At 34.4% G+C, this 20,051-nt stretch overlaps 1 protein-coding gene across 17 annotated transcripts in view; it reads right to left on the reverse strand.

Moving 5' to 3' along the window:
- The window catches only part of RBMS3 (RNA binding motif single stranded interacting protein 3), a 1,212,964-nt gene that overhangs the window by 68,160 nt on the left and 1,124,753 nt on the right, over positions 1-20,051 (reverse strand). For 9 of the 17 annotated variants that reach the window (XM_050779425.1, XM_050779420.1, XM_050779419.1 and 6 more), the window contains one exon: positions 17,126-17,236. In XM_050779425.1, coding sequence (XP_050635382.1) covers positions 17,126-17,236 — 111 coding nt within the window. Of the gene's footprint in view, positions 1-9,084; positions 9,133-17,125; positions 17,237-20,051 lie in introns of all 17 variants that reach the window. The other 8 variants (XM_050779422.1, XM_050779433.1, XM_050779429.1 and 5 more) reach the window with 1 other exon arrangement.

Genomic DNA, 20,051 nt, shown 5'->3' on the forward strand with positions numbered 1-20,051 from the left:
TTGTTTCAGCAAGCTAATTAACTTAACTATGTTTGACTATAGTTGACCTTTGGTTTTCTTTGGCTAGTAGGCTTCAACCCTCCAGAACAAATATCTCAAAAATCTCAATAATTTTTACCAAATCTTCATTTTTATTTGCTAAAGTAACTGCTCAATTATGAATGAAATTCATATTTCCTGGATCTGGAGTCCTTTGCATTCCCATATCAGAGTCTCTTGGGCAGACTGCTAGACTCAGAGCAGGCACATAAAGTTGCCGGATAAAACATAATATACTGATATATTCCACATGATCAAAATAAATAAAACTTAGTGGTAGAAAAGAAGGAAGAATAAATAATATCTTGGGTGGCAAAAGCACTTAGAAGTTATATCAGCTTGATTGGGTAAGTATAAGTATTTTGTAATTATAGCTCAGGGAAACAAACTACCTTCAATGGCAGATTTCATTTTAAGCAGAAAAGAAAAAAAAAAAAAGAAAAAGAAAAAAGTGTATATAGTAGCAGTTTAATTTGCAGAAGTTCGACATAATATGTAATTAAAAGTGTATTATATATGGTCCCCTTTCAAATATGTCATACCAATTCTGTAAACCACAAGGGCCTTGATATCTCACATAATATAAACTGGGAAGATTTTAGGTTGTTACAATTGCTGCATGCAAGAAACACAATATATCATTTGAAATGCGATTCCAATATGAAAAATGGCATTAACAATCGGTTATAGAAATGTTGATCTTCTGGTAGGTGGAAAGTGGATTTACATAAAATTTAATGACTTTAGATTATAGAATCACTCAAAAATTCTGCCAATTCTATATAGAGATATAATGTCTCTCTTAATCTTGCCCTAAATGCCATAATGTAGAGATGTGATGAGCGGAGGTGGAGAAAATGTTAGCGGTTACCACTGCTACCGCTATCATCCATATAATCACCACACTCATCATCATCATCTTTATTTTCATTTTCATACAGTCATGTTTTTCTGGTACATAAATGTCTCCTTAAAAGTGTTGCCATTTCAAAGACTGTTACTAAAGTTTTAATAAATTATAACTGTAGCAAAGCAACATTTCAAAAAGTTTAGGAAATAGAAATTGAAAACATATATGATAATTTTATGCATTTCTTTCTAGATTTTTTCATGTGTATGTTTTAGACCTCAAAATCATAACAATTGTTCACTTTTGTCATCTTTTCACTGTGCATTATAAACATTATTTTTCATGTTGTAATCAAATATTTATATTTATCATACTAATTCACCTACTAATATCATAATAGTTGGCCAATAAGAAAGATAACATAATTAACTCTCTATTTCTTTTATTTTTAGATATTGAGTTTGGAAACTATTTCAAAAGACCCCTTTCTTTGGATCAGTTAATCTAACATGGCAAATATAAGATCAGTGATTCTTCAAAAAGTCCTAACACTTTCCTGAATGCAAAGAAAGGAAGCAGAAAGGAAGCTTCAATTATTTAATATCGATCATGAGTCACTCCCTTACTAGGTATTTTGGACATATCTTTTCAATTAATCCTTGTATTGTTGTGTATACATAAAGAGGTAATAAATAGATTATCTACTCTCTACTCTTAAGGAGGGAAAAAGTAAGCTTCAGAAAATTTAGGTAACTCTAATTGTTAAATAATTATTAAATAATATGACCCAGAAGTCACATACACCCTGTGAATTCTAAAAATCATTTTGATTTTTTCTACCATACTTTTTCCTGTTCAAAATTGCATGTGTGAGAATGAAAACAAACAGTTTCTGGTGGTAAATTTTTAGATAAGATGATCACATAATCAAAATCATCTTTCATTTTGTCTTTCCCCTAACATGTTTAGCACACAAACTTCCCTTAGCACAACAGTATTTATTTATTTAGTTTTTGCTAAAGGAATTAGAAGCTTTGTACTTCAATGTTGAATTTGTGAAAGATTTACAAAATCAAGCCCTGCATTAAGAAGCACAATTAAAAATACCAGCAAATCAACAAACAGTTAAAAGCAATAGAGAGAACATGCTACCAGGAACATTTGCAATATACTCCATCTAATTCCAACTATCCTGAAAACCAAGGCCAAGGGGAAATAGATTAAGCTTGGTATTTTACATTGTCAGCTAAAAATAAATATATTCGTTCATCTGGAGAGAGAGATGTGCTGAGACACTGAACTCAAGGATCTATTAATCATTTGCTTCTTTATATAAAAGACGTTGGGTAAAATAACAGACAATTATGTTTGCTGTGGCTTCTCAAAAGGCTGGTAACATTGTTTAAATGTTCGTGTAATGTATCACTGCTCTAAGAAAGAAGAGGTTAAAACGTTACATTTTAACTGAGAGAAAACATTTCAATAGGGATGTCCAATTACATGGTTCAGGCACTTTGCATTCTGATAAACTAATTTAACATAGAGTCTAGAGAACTGTTAACATGTTTGTTAGGCAGGATCTCTCCAGAATCAGATGTCGCTGGCATGCCTCTGGCAAGGGCTGAATCATGCATAGTCAATTCATGACTATATTCTCTGACAGGCTCCTCAAGTGCCCACTGTGTGCTGTTGATTTAAAAAGGGAACCATGTGATTTCAGTAACAGATGTGTGGATTCCTGCACATGCAATTAGCTTACTTTAGAGTCCATTGTTGTCTTGAAAGTGCTCTGCTGCATACTATGTAAGGCTCTGCCCTTTTGTAGATGACTGAGACACTAAGTGATGCTGTGTGCTGCTGCTGTGGGATGCTTTAAGTCAGTTGCTGCCACTCACTGAAAGAGTCTACTGCAGAAAGCATTTTGAGAAGCTGCCTTTTGATTTGATGTGTGTGCTGCATCACCAAGCGTTGTCTTTCTCTGACCTTGCCACAGAGGGTAGTCCTATCTCCGGCCATCCCAGGCTTGCCGTGTGTAGTGTTTGGCTTTTAGACAAGACCAGGAAAGCTTTCACTTATGATCGGATTGCAAAGCAGCACACAGTACTCAGGGAAGCAGTTACCCAGGGGGAAACAGAATAGCTAAAATACTGGTAGATCGAGAGTAATTTCAGTGTACACTAATCAACAACCACAACAGTAACAGAGAAACCACCTCAGGTGGTGTGACAAAGATGTCAAATATATTTTACTACAAATCTTTTGAGATGATATATTTCTCACCTTTTCTCTAAATTTCTAAAAGTATAGGATTCTAAAGGCTGCCAAGAGGATATTAAACAGAATATATGTTTGATTTTCCTGGTTTTGGTGATCCCCTGTTGCTGCTGTAAGTCCTAGAAGACCAATATATAATGAAAAATTTTAAAAATTAATACAATATAAAAATAAACACTCTTAAAGGGTTTTAGTATGTCACTACCATAATCAATTATTCTGTACACACTTTTATGAAATAAAAAAAGCTGAAAAATGCTAATTTTAAGGGCACTTCATACGTATTACAAAGAATATCAGTGATAGTATTTAGTTTGGAATACTTATAAAAATAAATTGACTAGAGAGAGCAGGGGTAGGTAAACTATAGCCCACAGACCAAATCCAGCTTGCTGCCTATTTTTGCATATAAAGCTTTAATGAAATATAGCCATGCTCACTTATTTGCACATGGCTTGTGTCTGCTTTCACGCCACAGTGGCAGAGTTGAATAGTACGACACAGACTATATGGCTTGCAAAGCATAAAATATTTACTATCTGGACCTTTACAGGAAATGCTTGCTGGATTAGAAGATAAGGCATAGAATTTTACACTCACCTAACCCATCCTTTGAAAAAACAAACAACGAAAACAAAAAACAACCTGGGCTAAATAACAGTTATGTTTACATATTAGTCCAATCTAGTTTCCTACTTTAATACATAAATAACAATTATGGTCCCACAGGAAAAGTCTTAATGATTCAATTTTTATAATTTAGCAAACAAAATAAATGCACCAGCAGGAACACAATAACTCAGCGTGCACATGCCTATTCGTCAAATACTTGCACAAATATCATGTAAAAAGTCCCGCTCTGCAGACCACTCTTATGATATCTGTCATGTACTATGTTATGTGACAGTTCTGTATATCCTTTGACTATGTTAGAATCTTTGTTCTTTCGGGGCAAGAAATGGATCTACCCTTAGTTTTTTGTAGCACTGTAGGTGCTCTGTAAATATTAGTTGAATAAATGAAGAATAAGTGGAGCAAAGAATCTAAGAACTTATTACAAAGAAAAAAATCAATTCATTTAAAGAAAGGTAGTTTTGTAGTCAATATAAATGCACAGTATTTGAGCAAAAAAAAAATGAAATTGATTTTCATGTGTGGCTTGTGGGAAACATAACAATGTGTCAGGTCCTTTACAATAAATACAATTTAATGGCTAATTGTTCCTAATTGGAGGTACTAATGGACTTAATTTTTAATTAAAAGATGGAAATTATTTGTAATTAGCTCATGGAATCTATGAAAACCAATGTTGCTTAGAGTTTGAAAGATGGTCTTGTTCTTGTTCTTTGAAGCAGCTAAAATACTGTGCCTCTCCCTCCTCTGGATAATAGAGGATAGTTTAACACAATAATTCTCACCGAAGATGCAGCATAAAAAAATAGGCTTCAATTAAATCTTTGCTTGGACATCACAAATTCCAAATGAATGAGGCTTTCCAATGCAAACTTAGATTGCTGAAACAAAAACAATGTGAGAGACTGCATGCTGTTCATAACAGTGAATTTTGTCTTAATTGCATCAAGTACTCCAGTGAAGCACTTTATTCGTAGAGCACAACTCCATGGTTAGAAATCAGAGATTTAAAAACTTCTTATTGGACCAGTATATTGTGATTTATGCAAACTTTTTCTGTGAAATCTCATCATGAAGTTGTACTGATAACACCTACTATTTCAGCCTATTTCAGCTGGTGCATAAAAGGTTAGAGCAAAGAATGAAAATGCTCCACAAGTTCTACAGGTTCTTTTCAGTGTATTTTTCAGGCCCCGTTTTTCTCTTCTTTTTTATTCTCTTGTTTTTCAAACCTAGGTTCAAATTCTGAACTCAAAGCTCTTTAGAAAAAGAGGATAGATTTTGATTCTCCTTTAGTTCTCTGGTGATAGTAGTCTTTTGCTTGATTTCATGCTGATGTCATTCAAGGAAATTAAGCTCAAAACAACTGAAATAAAAATTTGACTACAAATTATCTTCAGTTTTCATAAGTGTTTCATAAAACCCAACCATGTATAGAAAATGGTATTTTACTATGCCTTTACATATTTTTTCACTAACATTTGCTTAAGAGAGAAGGAGTTTTAAAGGAGTTATAGTTGTTACGGAAAAGAAATACTAAAAAGAGAATAGATTCCTGATTTGGTGTGAAAATGTAGAGGGCAGTTTCAGCCTTCTGTCTTCTCTCCTTGAAATGAGCTAGGTAAGGCCTCGCAGAGATGTAGGCAAGAAGAGGTGACTCCAGGGAAATAAATCAGAGGTGCTTCTGTTTCCCAAGCTTCCTTCTTTCTTTTGAACATCACCACTTTTGCTTTAACTCTTTCTTCCCAGATTATTATTACTTTTAAGGCATATTCATTGTTGAAGCTTAAATATTTACCTCAGATTCTTCCTAAGTAAAATATTCTTGAGCCTTGTATAATGTATTAATGGCAAAGAACAAACAAAACAAAATTAAAATATGCAAAAATACCCTCACTTCATTCATCACTTTTTATGTTCACATTAATTAACTCCCTTAACTTCTGTCACTTTCACCTCAAATTCACCGTGGTCACCTGCTCCCATGATTCAAACTTTGTCAAGAAATAGTTCATTATCCAAAATCTTAAATCCAACTATTTTACTAACTACATTGTACATCTCATTAAAACTGCTTATCTCTATATTTTGTTTTCTATCTCTCATCCACCACTGCCTTCTTTTTTCTTCCTTCTTTATTTTTCCTTAAATCCAGTTTGCCACTCAACTACTTTCTTGCCAATGTCATAATTGCACACTCTCCTTTTCCTCACTTCACCTAGTAAATACTAACCCTGCATTAATTCACCTGTCTGCCTTCTTGGCTACTGATTACAACCGCAGAAAATCAAATATCCTCACAGATTAATCACACAAATACATAGTCCATAGCTTCAAATGAACCCCCACTGCTACCCCTCAAAATTCTATGGATTGTTAGTTGGCCTTCTCATGCCATAGTTTTCCAAATCTCTGTTCTTCTTAAATCCTTACTATGTGCCATCTCTCACTCACTCTCAGAAGTTGACATCACTTAATACTACACAGAAAACCAAATAGTATTTGTCTTCCTGAGGATTTCAAATATTCTTTCTAGATTCTTGATTCTCTGTACTTTATGCATTCAACATCACAAATAACAACACAAATAAATGTTGTTATTAATGTTATAACAGTCTATTATACCATAGTAAGTGGTATGATTATTTATTTATATATATATTTTTTATTTATATATATATATACACACATATATATATATATATATATATATATATATTTTTTTTTTTTTTTTTTTTCTTTGAGACGGAGTCTTGCTCTGTCGCCCAGGCTAGAGTGCAGTGGCGCCATCTCGGCTCACTGCAAGCTCCGCTTCCCGGGTTCACGCCATTCTCCTTCCTCAGCCTCCCGAGTAGCTGGGACTACAGGCGCCCGCCACCTTGCCCGGCTAGTTTTTTGTATTCTTAATAGAGACGGGGTTTCACCGTGTTAGCTGGGATGGTCTCTATCTCCTGACCTCGTGATCCGCCCGCCTCGGCCTCCCAAAGTGCCGGGATTATAGGCATGAGCCACCGCACCCGGACAAAAATATATATTTTAATCAGGGGTCTATTTTCTGTTCATCTTTGTGTCCCCAGTACTTTTGTGTAGTGTCTAGCACTCAGAAGTTGTTCAATAAATGTTGAAATATTGATTGAATGAAATTAAGTTATGTATCTGTAAATTATCAAGCAATCTCAGCTTCAATAAATTAAAGCAATTTAGTTGGATTCTACACTGGCAAACGATTATTTGTTCTGTCCAATATTGACATATTGGAAGATTTTAGAAGGAGATATTACAATGCTATTTCCTGTTTCACTTTCCTGATGTGGCCAAGGGGTGAGAAAAACATATTCAATTTCTGAAAACTCATTGAAGTTGTCCTACCAGCCAATTAACAAGCATTTTGGAAAGGCAAGTCTATTTCTATTTAGATGTAGATCAAAGAAGTCTGTGAAACTTATTTCAAACTATCAATTAAATCTTACAAGGGGAAAATAACTGTGAAATCTCCCAAATTTCATATTAACTCTATATTGGGTCCCTTCCTTTTTACTCCACTGCTGGGAACCTAGGATGATTTTTTATTATAAATACAATATATCATATCTAATCTTTTTAACTGTTCCATGTGATTTTTATGTCTTCCTGCTCCAGACCACACAAAATTTTCAGATTAAGTTTCTTAAAGCATTGCTTTTATCAAGTCGCTCATCTGCTCTAGAACTTTCAGTGGCCTTGTGTATGCAATCAGGTGAGAACTCCTGAGCCTAGATTTTCAGCCAGATCTTCTGCCTCAATCGACTTACATAGAGCCTGACCTATGACTGACATCTGATAAGTACTTTTAATGATTTGCTTGCTTTCTCCATTATGTTCTTGAAAGTAAAATCAGGAAACCTAGTTGAAGGTAAGTTCCAGTTTGTGTCTTTTATTTTTATGAATATTGGTAAATTATCAAGAGTAGATGTATCTTGTTAATCAAAAGTACCATGTATGAAATACTGTCTCTTCCCAGGGGCCCTAAACCCTAAATGAAATTGGCATGTTAAGATATGACAGGAAATACACTTTGGGAAAAACTAAGTGATATTTTCATTAGTGGCAATCTACTGTAGAGACCTTGAAGAGGACCAAAAGCCATTATTTTTCCTCAATGGGACATTATTAATTGAAGTTTAAAGATGAGTATTCAGCCAGGAACATAACTAAATAAGGCTATAAAAATTAAAAAAGAATTACCCTTCAGATGCTGGGTGAAGCAAACAGGTGGCTAAAAGCAAGATTTCCCCTGCTTGAAAACCACCATCAGGTTGCCAGATTCAACTGCTCCATGGGGTCTTTCAGTCTATTTCTGACCTTTGATTCTTCTTCTGTCTTCCCAATGCCTTTTTGTCTTTGTATTTTATGACCTTGCTGTCTGACATGTCAAAGAATCAAAGAATCAAAGAATTCATGCTCTTCAGATTGCCAGTATTTAATTAAAAATTAACTGAAATAAAAAATTGTGCCCATTTTTCTCTTTGCAAGAAGTCAAAATTCAAAATTAAAATGAAAGCACAAGAGGATCTGTGCAGTTCAAAATAAAAATCCACCTCTTTACATAGACATATCCTATGACATACTGCACTACTAAATTTCATGAAACAACTTAAATACTGCTAATTAAAACCCTCAAGACACTAACATATTTTCCAATCAACCTCTGCCACTTTGTTGTATAAATGGAATAATGGCAGCTTTTCTTTCAATATCCGAAAGAATCATTTTGGGAACAAATCTGAAGTTTTGATTCATTCAACAAACAATTATATTGAGCACATACTATGTGTCAGACCCTATGCAGGGTGCTGAGCAAGCAAATGGGATGATTTTCCAATCTAGAAGAATTCTGGTCTCTAAAGCAGTGCTTCTCAAACTATTTTTTTTTTTTATTAACCTGTGCCCTCTTTTGCTATACATAAAATTATTTTCCCACTTTTCAGGAATTTGATGACCGTGTCTAACACTGAGAATCACTGATACACAGAACACAGACTCTATCTTCTGTGTATCCTTGACAGACAAAATGGCTTTGAGTTTTTACTTTCTATTTAAAATGCAACACATTTATTTTCGAGACTTATAACAGAATTACAATATTAAGTTTATGTTTCTGAACTACATAGGCCCCCTTCCAAACTGGAATTCAAATTTCCTGCACCCACCTCTGTTGAGAATCACTGCTTTAAAGAATTTGGGAAAAAACCAGGCAACCTCCATCTCTCCCCTCCAATCCAGTCTTAAAAGAATGAGAATTTTCCTACCTGACACAACAGCTGGTGGAGTATCATAATCCTGTCTTGGGATTGAATCTTTGAATGAAAAGAGCATGAGAAAGAATGCAATGAAGTACAAAAGAAAATAAAATAGAATCAGCCCTAACGCGTGGAAGAGTCCGCTGTGTGTCATATGGTTGCCTGACCCCCCTGCCTTAGAGCAGTAAAGGCATTATGATTCCTCATTTGCATTTGATACCATGGTCCCTATTACCACAATACTGTACATGTGATTAGGTCCCGTTAGACTTGCTGGGACAGTACAGTTTGTACTGAAACATTGGCATCTTACACAGCCTGTTTGGTACCTCCCTTAGGGAATCAATATAAACATTTTACCCTCTCTGGCTGACAAAAGAGTTCTACAAGGCAGCCCATCTAGAGGGGGCCCAGAGCATGATATCAAACAAAGTCCTGGAGAACAAAAGAAAGAACTAAAATTTAAAAGAGAAAAATAAAAAATTTGTACATTCTCATATTCTATGGAGGCTACCACATTTTGAAGGCAAATTTCATTATGTATCACTCAGCTCCAGCTCTGATCCCAGTGGTTGTCAGTGAGGCAGAGCAGAGGGTGCTTTTGCCTCAGGGCCAAAAAGCTTTATGTGTTGTAACTGTGGGAGCAGAGATACACAGAACAGAATCCATTGAACATGATGGTTATCTTTATCCCAAGTCTCCTAGCACTGAAGGTGTCAAATTCTAGATAAAGCTTAATTAAACTACATGGCAATCATTTCAAAATTAGGGGTTACATGGGACAAAATATATCTGCTTTTTTAAAGATGAAAAAAGAGCTTTTGACTCACTGGAATTTCTTTAGCCAGGTATCTTAAAAAGGAGATTGCCATATGGCCTAGGCCTAGGGTCCCCTTCTAAAAATGGAAAATTCTAATTTTGCCCTCACTCCCCTTGGAGGGGTAAACTCTAAAAGAAACTTGATATTGTTTAGATTCAAATCAACTGCCAACACATGGTTAAAGAGATGCTCTTGTGTGACTCTTATTCCATTTATATGACCTTTATTAAAAGCAAAAATCCCAAATTTTCTTTTTCAACCCATGTGACAACTTTTGGATTATCACGTATTTCTCACTTTCATTTCCTTGCCACAAAAGGTTAATCACTCTCTCCTGAGTAAATGGCATGTGAGAAGACAGATTAGAACTTGAACATTGCAAGGCACTTTGAGCAACAAAAGCAAACATGATCAAAAGATTCAAATGCAAATAAACCAGACACATGAGTTATTTTGTTTCTTGCAACAGGTACCTGAACTACTGAGTTGATTATAATCCCCAAATCTAGAATAATTAGAATAATTTTTAAAGTTTTTCCAAATTTTTAAATAATAGTAGTAATTCCTAGTACCTTTTGAAAAATTGCAATCACACATTACCACTCCAAACCAAAAAAAAAAAAAAAAAAAAAAAAAAAAAAAAAAAAAAAAAAAAAGTTAATTATTGGACCATGCTACTAGTCATTTTCCAAGAATATATTTATAACATTTTAAAATAAATAATAAAAGCCAATAATGTTTATTGCTGAATAGCTGGATAATGTAGAAAAGCAAAATGATTAAAATAGACGTTACTCCTAATCCTATCACTTGGAAATAGCCACACTTGTTTTATATTTCTCTGTGGCCTGATAATACTTCCTTATAGTTGATATTGAACTCCGCACATGCAAATTTACCCCCCCCCTTTCTTTTGACAGGGTTTCACTCTGTCATTCAGGCTGAAATGCAGTGGCACAATCATAGCTTACTGTAACCTCAAACTCCTGGGCTTTATTTATCTTCCTGCTTCCGCCTCCTCAGTAGTTACATTATAGGGCACACAATAATGTAATGCCTAGCTAATTTTCAATTTTTTTTTATTGTGATGGGGTCTTGCTACGTTATCTAGGATGGTCTCCAACTCCTGACCTCAAGCAATCCTCCTGCCTCAGCTTCCCAAAATGCTGTGATAATAGGCATGAACCACCACAGCCTGCCTTACTTCCAATTTTTTAAAAATTTAACATTATAAATCAACTTTTTCCTAATTATTTAACACTCTTATGATTTCATGCTGCATTACATTCTGGTTTATGGATGGATTATGACATATTTAATTATTCTTCTTTGTTAGACATTATAAAGAGCACTGTGTCAAATATTTTTGAGGTATAATTACTTTTCTGATATTTTAGAATATTTCCATAGACAAGCTTCTCAAAACTGTAACTTCTTTTTAGTCAGTATAAATGTTTTGAAGTATCTCAATTGACTACCTTGCTATCCAACTGGTACTTACACAAACTGAGATTCCTATCATCAAGTAATGAATGCTAGAGAACACTTATTTTCCTACACTTTCATTAGCAATTTGTACTGCATTTTGATAGCTTTATTTGATGGGATATATGTACATGTATATTTGATTACTGTTTGTTTCTTTGATTATAATTTTTGTACATGTTCCTTGGCATTCTATTTACTCTTTTATCAACTATCTGTTCATGTTCTTTGGCATTTTATCTATTGAGGCTTTTTTACTATGGCGGTAACTTATTTGAATTCCGAATTCATTTTTTTAAACAACAAAAGTGTAATATTTACAAATACACACTCATACCACTAGACTTACATTTAATGCCAGTTCATTTATTGTTTCTAAGACTCCCTTCAAAAGTCTTTCATTTTACAGTAAGGCTAAACCAATTTTTTAAAACTATTACCTTTTTAGACATATTTTCTGTTTTGTATTTGAGTGTTTTAAATTAATTAATATTTTTTCTTGAAAAACTATTTTAGGAGATGTACTCATTACCATTTATGATACAGTTTCCTGAATCAGAGTCCATTTAACATCCTGTTAGCTTTTAAAAAATTTGTCTTAATATTTATATTCATACCTAATAACAGAAAAAAGAACAATATCTAAACAAACTGAATAATTGAGGATTTTCACCTGATACCAACAAAATTTCAGAGCAGTAAAGGAGTGGTGTGACTGAAAAATGCTAGAGAACTGTGGGGACAGATGGAGTACAATTACAAGGTTATTTTTGTGAGTGACTATGGTTACACTGTGGAAATCAATGATATCACAAATCATCAGTGACTTGGAGAACACAAACCAAACTGCAGATACAAAACCTGCAGAACAAAAACTTTTTATTTCTTCCAACAGATTCTGGTGACATTGTAAGCCGCTGGTGACCAGCAACTGAACAAATGAAAAGGAGATAAGACACTTGTAAAACAAGATTGTCATGCAATTTGGAGGTTCTCATAACACAGTAAAATCTCCAGTGGTTTCTGCTAAAGCTTATAATAAAGTGATAAGACGTTATGGATAATGGGGCTTTGGTTCCATCGAGGGAATACTGTGACAAAAATATAAACAAAAGTAGAAAAGCTATGAAAATCCTTCAGGGTCAGCAGAGCCCTGAAATAAAACAGTTACACTGCTTGCATAAAATGCATTATTTTTTGAGGCCTGCAGATTCTGTCTAGCTTAAAATAGAGAATTGAACAATAAACATTTGAGGTGGCAAATTGTAGAGAAAGGTTAATTAAACTACATGGCATTCATTTCAAAATTTGAGGTCATGGGAGACAATGATATCGTCTTTTATGAAAAGGAAAAAGAGGTTTTGGCCCAATACAATTCCTTTAGCCAGGGACTTTAAAAGGAAGAGTGGGACTAAGCCTGTGTTCAAGATCCCCCTTCTAAAAATGGAAAATTCTAATACAGCTACAACTTCCGTCAGCCCTGATCGTTTCCTACTCTAGATTATTCACTGGGTCACTCTCTGCTCTGCCCTTGGAACCTATCTGTTTCTAGAGTTTGGAATCCTATCTTAATCTTGACTTGTCACTGTTCACACCTTGTTTTGCAGAATTTCTGTGAGCTCAGATGTCTGAAATCCTCTGAAATGTTTCAGTTAGGAGAGAGACACAGTCAGATAGTTTTAGATTGACTACTTGTGACAACAGGGTAGAGAATGGATTGGAGCAAACTGAAATTTAAAGCTTGAAGAACAGTTAGGAAACTATTACAATTAATCAAATGAGTCCCAGGGCAGACTCCAGAAATGTGGAAGAAAGAATGTATTTGACCAATGTCTATGAGAGAAAACCAGTGGGACTTGAAAAGTAATTGTGTATGGTGGTGAGGGAGAAGGAAAAGCTCTCGCTCGGGTCTTAGGTGTATGGTTTGGCTACAGGGAAAATGGTCATGTCATTGGTTTGCAGGGAAATGGAGCAGAAACATACAAGAAGAAGAGGTTTCAGTTGGAAGGAAGCTCTGGAAAGCTCATGAGATTAGTTTGGGTCATGCTGACTTTGCGATGTCTGAGGGAGATTTCCATGGAGATACTTAGCAAGTAGTTGGATAAATGAGTCTAAAATTCTTAGATGAGGTTAGCATTGGGGACTGAGATTTAGGAGTCAACATGGAAGCCAGGGCTTACAACCATGAGAGTGAATCAGATTGCTTACGAAAATCATGTGGCATAAGTATGTTACAAACGAAGCTCTGGCTTACCAATCTGTGCAGGAAGAGAAGGAGGAGTGGCCAGAGAGGTTTGAGGAGAACCAGAAAAACCTTGGGCAGGAGTCACAAACTGGGAGTTCTTGGGACAAACTGGGCCCAATATTTAAATATAGAGGAATTTCAAATCAAAATTCAAGAATTCAGCTTATCTTTAAAAGCTGGAAAGTGAGACCACCCTAGGTCTGTATGTCCATGTGGCAATAGCCATCACAATAGCTGTACTACTGATGGAGTAGTGGCTGTCCTCTTCAGACAAGGCATCCTTATTTCAGGCTGCCAAAGGCACCACCTCTCACTTCTATTTGCCCAAAACTCAGGCAGAGATAGTATTATTATTGTACGGAAAATACATCTTATCTAAAATATAATCTCCAATGTCATATATGTGTATATGGTATGCGTATGTTTATGATATAGGCAAATATTTAAAAATTGATTATGTATTTCCAAGGGTTTTTGCTTGAACTTGATCCACTTCATTCATTAATATGACTTGGCTGGACACTACTGGCTTTTGAGTTTGCTACCTTAAAAGACTATGTTAGCAGCCAAAGAAATGGAGACGTTAAAGAAATTATTTATAACAAGTGAAATAGTGCCGGTAAGTGAGTTATACCATGGATTTTACAGTGTGCTACATCACTTCTGGCTACCTAAACTAGACTCCCACCAGTTAGAAGCCACTGGAGGTGAAGGGTATGAGCAGCTCATTTGAGAAGCACATACTGGGTATCACACTGTATAAGGAATGCTGCATATTGTCATTTCATTAACACTCACAACATCTCTGGGATGCAAGCATTATGTTTCCCATTTTGTAAAATGAGAAAGCAAAAGTTCTGAGAGGTTAAGTAACCCGCCTAAACATGCAGAGCTAATAAGGGAGCAAAGCCAGGTTTCGAACTCAAGTTTAAAAACAAAGCTGACTGATCTTTCCATTATGCCAGGATTCCTCCCCATCAATGAAAATGTTGGAAAGATGCAATAAGGTAGAAAAATCTGATTTTACAAAATCATCCTCAACTGGATAATAGTCACTCCAAATGCCAATCAAAATTCAGATAAAAAGAATCTATGAAGTCATATCAAAGAATTAGAGTGACAGTCTAAGAAAACAAAGTAACAGTATTCTGGACACCAACGACACTTAATTATATTTTGTTAAATGAATCAACAAAGTAATTCTGTTTTCTCTCTACCTCTTCAGAACCTTACTAAATTTTACACTTTTCTATAACATCAAGTAACACAAATATTATAATGTATCTAAACATTTAGTGCGAATGTAAAGGATGAAAAGAAAAAAAGCTAGTGGAAATTTGATGTTAATAATAAACCACATACTTAAAACTTTTACTCTCTAAGAAAGAGAGTGTTATATATTATTATTGAATTATTTGGCTATTACCAGCTGCCTAAAAGTCGTGGTCCCTTACAAATGTGTTCTTGTTGAAATGCTCAAATACAAAATCATAATATATGTTATTGATTCAATAACTATTATAATTCTGAGTCTGTTCTGTGTCTTTTAGCTTATTTTTTAATTCCCTAAAGGATTCAGTCATACACTTAGTTAACTAGCTCTTAATATTTCTACTAGTTTGCAAACTTAAATTTTAGCAAGTCAATTGGCTTTACTTCTGAATCAAATGAGTAAAAATTATAAAGAGTTTCTATGTTTTGCATTATAATTCTCTCTTTAGTCAGATTCCAGATTGTTAGTCAATACAGTAAAATTACATTACATCACTCATTCAGAATTTACGATCACTGAAGGACACAAAGGCTGATATGGAAGGAAATCTACAATGTATTAATAAAAATAAAAAACTGAAGGCCTTCTGATACTATTCCTAGGACCTGCTTATTAGTAGCACACAAAATAATTACAAATAATCCTTTGATAAAAGCAATATAGTATTTCTTCAAACTGTATCTCCATGATGAAAATTAGCTGTACCACAGCATACAGTGAAATATATCTTAGACATGACTTCTAAAAGTGTAGGTCAGAAACCTAAGAGATCATTTGATCCAGCCCAAGCATTCAGACAGGTAAGGTACCATCAACTGCTTTTTACAGGTTCTGCAACTTTATGTTACTAAAACTAAAATTTCTTTATTGAAATAATGTGGCTCTTTCCATTAAATTATACTGACTTTCTTCCTATTTAGGACAGAATTGTGAGGCCTCAGTGGACATGACAGTGGACATGACAGAAACTTCTTATATTCTTAAAAGTCCATGAGTCAACAGGATTTATTTGGCAAGCAAGCCATTGCTATGGGGTAAAATTCCTGATACACAGCTAGTGTGCATATTGTACGTAGATATTTGGAGAAGAAGTCAGCCTAACTGAAGAATCACAGAGGTGGTAACCGTAAACATATAGGTTTAAAAATATAGAATTGGATATTCAAAGGGCCCCATATATGATCAAGTTCAATACTTCAACTAGATAGAGAAAAAAGTTCAGACTAGAGATATTATTTTCCCCAAAATTGACAGAAACAACAGTTTTATATCTAGGATATCTCAAGTTTTATATCTAGGATTTCTGACTCCTAGTCCAGTGCTCTTTCTACAATATTTAAGCTACCTCAGTCAAAAAAATGTATTTTAATTTCTATGTTTTATTAAATGACAAGATTATCTGCACTAACATTTGCCAAAATAAAACTGTTACTGAAGGTGTCACATGAGTGGTTAGGTTTCATGGTTTCATTGTTCTCTGTAATGGCAACTAATGAAGTTTCAGTATTCTAGATTGTATTAGGCTTTTGCCTCCTTGAAAATTTGGGGAATTATCTTTTAAAAAAAAAACAAAGTTTTTCCCATGATTTAAAATGCCTCATTGATATAAAATCCAGGCTGCAATAGGCATTTTTCAGCACACTTTTGTTCTGAGGAGAAAGAAGGCTAGTCAAAAATATCATAACCTATAAGAAAAAATCAAGCACATTAGGTTCCCTTCCTTGTTTTCAACATTATCTATATCAACATATCAAAAAGAAGGATTAAAATAACTCGATTATAGCTCAATTACTCAATTACTCTTTATTGATTGAATAGTATCAGTCATAGGTATGGCCCCTCACTTGTGTATAACCTGGTAATAATCTCGTGGCTGAGCTGGTAAACAGCTGGTAAGAGAAAACCAGGATTGAGTATATTAAGTCACAGGGTCTAGATTTGCAAAAGGACACCTTTCCAAAAACAGACATTATATCTGGTACATTGAAACATAAAAAACAAGAAGTAACTGAATGACACAATAGAATTTTAGTCTTGCCACTGTGAGTACATCTGCCCTGGAATTGAACATACATGCAGAATGCAGCTTATTCATACTGAAACCTGAAAGGTGTGTTAGTCAGTGAATATGGTACAGACACAGTTTCACTGATAATGCCAGTAAAAATGGAGAATATCACATCTGATCCAAAAAGTTCAATGAAACAAAACAATCTCTTCAACTCACCGTTCCTGTTGTGCCCAATGAAAGGTGATTCATCTGCTGTGTCAGGGGGCCCATCATGTTGGTTGGTTGCATTGACATGGGATGGTCCATGGTTGGTGTAATCACAGCACCCTACAAGCATATACAAGGTCCATTTGAAAACATATCCTACAAGGAAGGAGACTTCTTACAAATAAACACAGTAAACTGTAAATGTGTGAACATCAAATATTTTTACTTTTTTACTAAAAAGGCTAAATTCAACTGTATGTAATTTTTATGTCCATTCATGTCATTTTGTGCTTGTCTGAATAGATGCCATTAACAACTTCCTTTCTTCTGAGGTAATTTACCTGTGATGTACCTAAAATATGTCACTTACATTTTCATTTTTTGAGGTAGAATGTATTGAAAGAAATCATCTATACCCTCTCGTCCATTATTCTAAATATAAACTTCTCTGACTGAAAAATATGAACATTAGTGGAAATTCTCTAATTTTCTTGTTATTTGATAAGACTTGGTTTATGTCATTTATCTATTATTTATTAATACATAGATAATTCTTAGTCACCCCAATGCAATCTACTGCTAAGAGGGATAATGCTGACCCACATGGGTTTCTGAACTAGATCTCTTTGAAGGACATATTAAAATCTATCATTGATAATCTAAAAATCAAAATTACTATTTCCCATTTGTTTTTCCCCTAACCTTTTGACCTGTTTTCTATCTATCCATATTTTAGACACAAGACAGAATGCCAAACTCTGTTAAAGCTGGTCAAATTTTTATGTCTATCCACAGTTTTTTTTAAAAAAGTGTTAACTTTTAAATCAGATGTTAAGAAAAGTGGATGTCTATAATATGTTTTTTGATTTATTATCATTGTTGGGGATAAAAGAAATTACAGACATTTTAAAAAACTTCCATCCATATGCAAAGTGTCCTATGGTGAGTGAAGAATGGAGCTAAGTCATTTTATCCTTCCCTTTCTCTTTCTCTACTCTGGTACTTTCCTTGTAGTAATTAACTTGGAGAATGAAAAAATATTTTTAAAAAGCAAACTTAAAAATCTAGAATTGGATGGAATCTTTGAGAGTATATAATTTCAATGTTTATTTAAAGATTATGATAAAAGTAGAAACATGTTTTATAACAATCCATTTAAATACCCAGTTATGATAAAATGATTATATATCTGCATAAATTATTTCCCTAAACATTATTTTTCTCACTGGACAGATGCATGGAGATGGCCAGATCTTGGCACCCAAACTAATTACCCACAGCAAGTGCTTCCTAAAATGCTTTTGCTCAAACTAAGCAATTCTTCCTGGTATTATCAAAATTCAACTTCCTGACTACATCTGTAAAAAAGATCAGGCTATCGCTCTGCCTTCCCTATGGGCTCCTCCCCATTAACTTTCAGAGATAATAGAAATTGAGCCAAATATTTGGAAATGCTTGATACACAGGGCCAGCTTTGTTCACAAAGACATTTAGACTTTTCAGTAGGAATCAATCATAAAACATGTATGTTATTTTAAAGGTCTATAGCTTGTAAATATACACAATTGTGCATTTGTGTTGTTTGAATTTCTCGATGCTTCTGTGAATTGTCATTCATCAGGATGCCTCTTAAATGAGAAACATAAGATAAGCTTTTACTTAATTATAATTCAGAGACACAGCACTTTTCTTTCTGCTGCCTGAATCTTTTTAACAAAAGCATCTTTATTGTTTTCCTTTTTTAAACAAATACTTACTGGCCTTCATTTCAGGTATTTGTTGTGCCAGACCAGAAGTAAACACTTTAAGAAGAACTAGGGTTCTTCTTAAATCACCTAGGGATAAATTATAGAATAACCTCAGAGTTAAGATGGAAGTCCTGAAGCATTTCTTTTCAACCAAAAAGTGGCACTTTGACAACATTCTAATGCTTAGCAGGTGCGAGACTTCAATTCTCTTCTTGAACTCAAGACAGGTTATCATTTTAGAATATTTGCCCCTAGACATTCCAACATGCAGCGAAACTGTCACAATCCCAGAAACACCTCAATTCTAAACAGCTTGCTCTAGCCACAAAAAGGATCATTCATGTAAATCAGAGATAAAAACCAAATTGTGTTTGGTAAGGATACTTTCTTCTCAATGCCCTGGAGGTTGTCTCATTCCCCAGGGGTGTGTTTTGTTTTTAAAGGCAATATGCAAATGAGGTAGGTGAGCATGTGACAGAACAATCAAAAGTCATGCATGATGAGAAGGATGGAATGCCTACACTTGGAATTAGTTTTGGAAGAATTGTCTGGTCTCTTTGAGAATCTTTTCTTTGAAAGCAGTGTTTGGGGACTCATTTGATTACAGATGTCACAGAGTGAGTGCTGCTTCTGTGTATAAACCAGAAACCTGACAATCAAAGGAAAGAATAAGAAGGGATTTATCATTATTTGGAATTGTAAATAGCAACATTAGGCACAGAGTGGAAAATAATGTAAGGAGACCAGTTACTGCACATAAATGAACAGTTATTTCTAAGCAGATCAGTTACTGCACATACATAAAAAATAAAATAAGCATTCTTGGGGGAGGATATGTAAGAATGTAGAGTCTTATTCACATTCAATAAAAATATTCAGTGAAAAAAATCCTACAAATTATTAAGAATACAAATTTTTTAATCTTAAGGGAATGGAAGAAATGTACAGTCAGGGAGCAAACTGGAAGTAACTAGTAGGAACTCCTGGGAGAAATGAATTTTCTTAATGATACTTTATCTGAGACAGACAACTTAAAGAGGTTTAGTGTTGGTTATCTACAGCAAAGGGGGTGTTTGTCAGCCACTTTGCTTAGTAAAAACTACAGAATCTCTTTTGTATTGTGTATTACATGAATAAATAAATACAAAAGAAGAAAAGGAAAGCCTTATGGTTAGTTTGGCAAAGCC

This window comes from Macaca thibetana, chromosome 2 (assembly GCF_024542745.1).
Source record: "Macaca thibetana thibetana isolate TM-01 chromosome 2, ASM2454274v1, whole genome shotgun sequence".
NCBI classification, from domain to species: Eukaryota; Metazoa; Chordata; class Mammalia; order Primates; family Cercopithecidae; genus Macaca; species Macaca thibetana.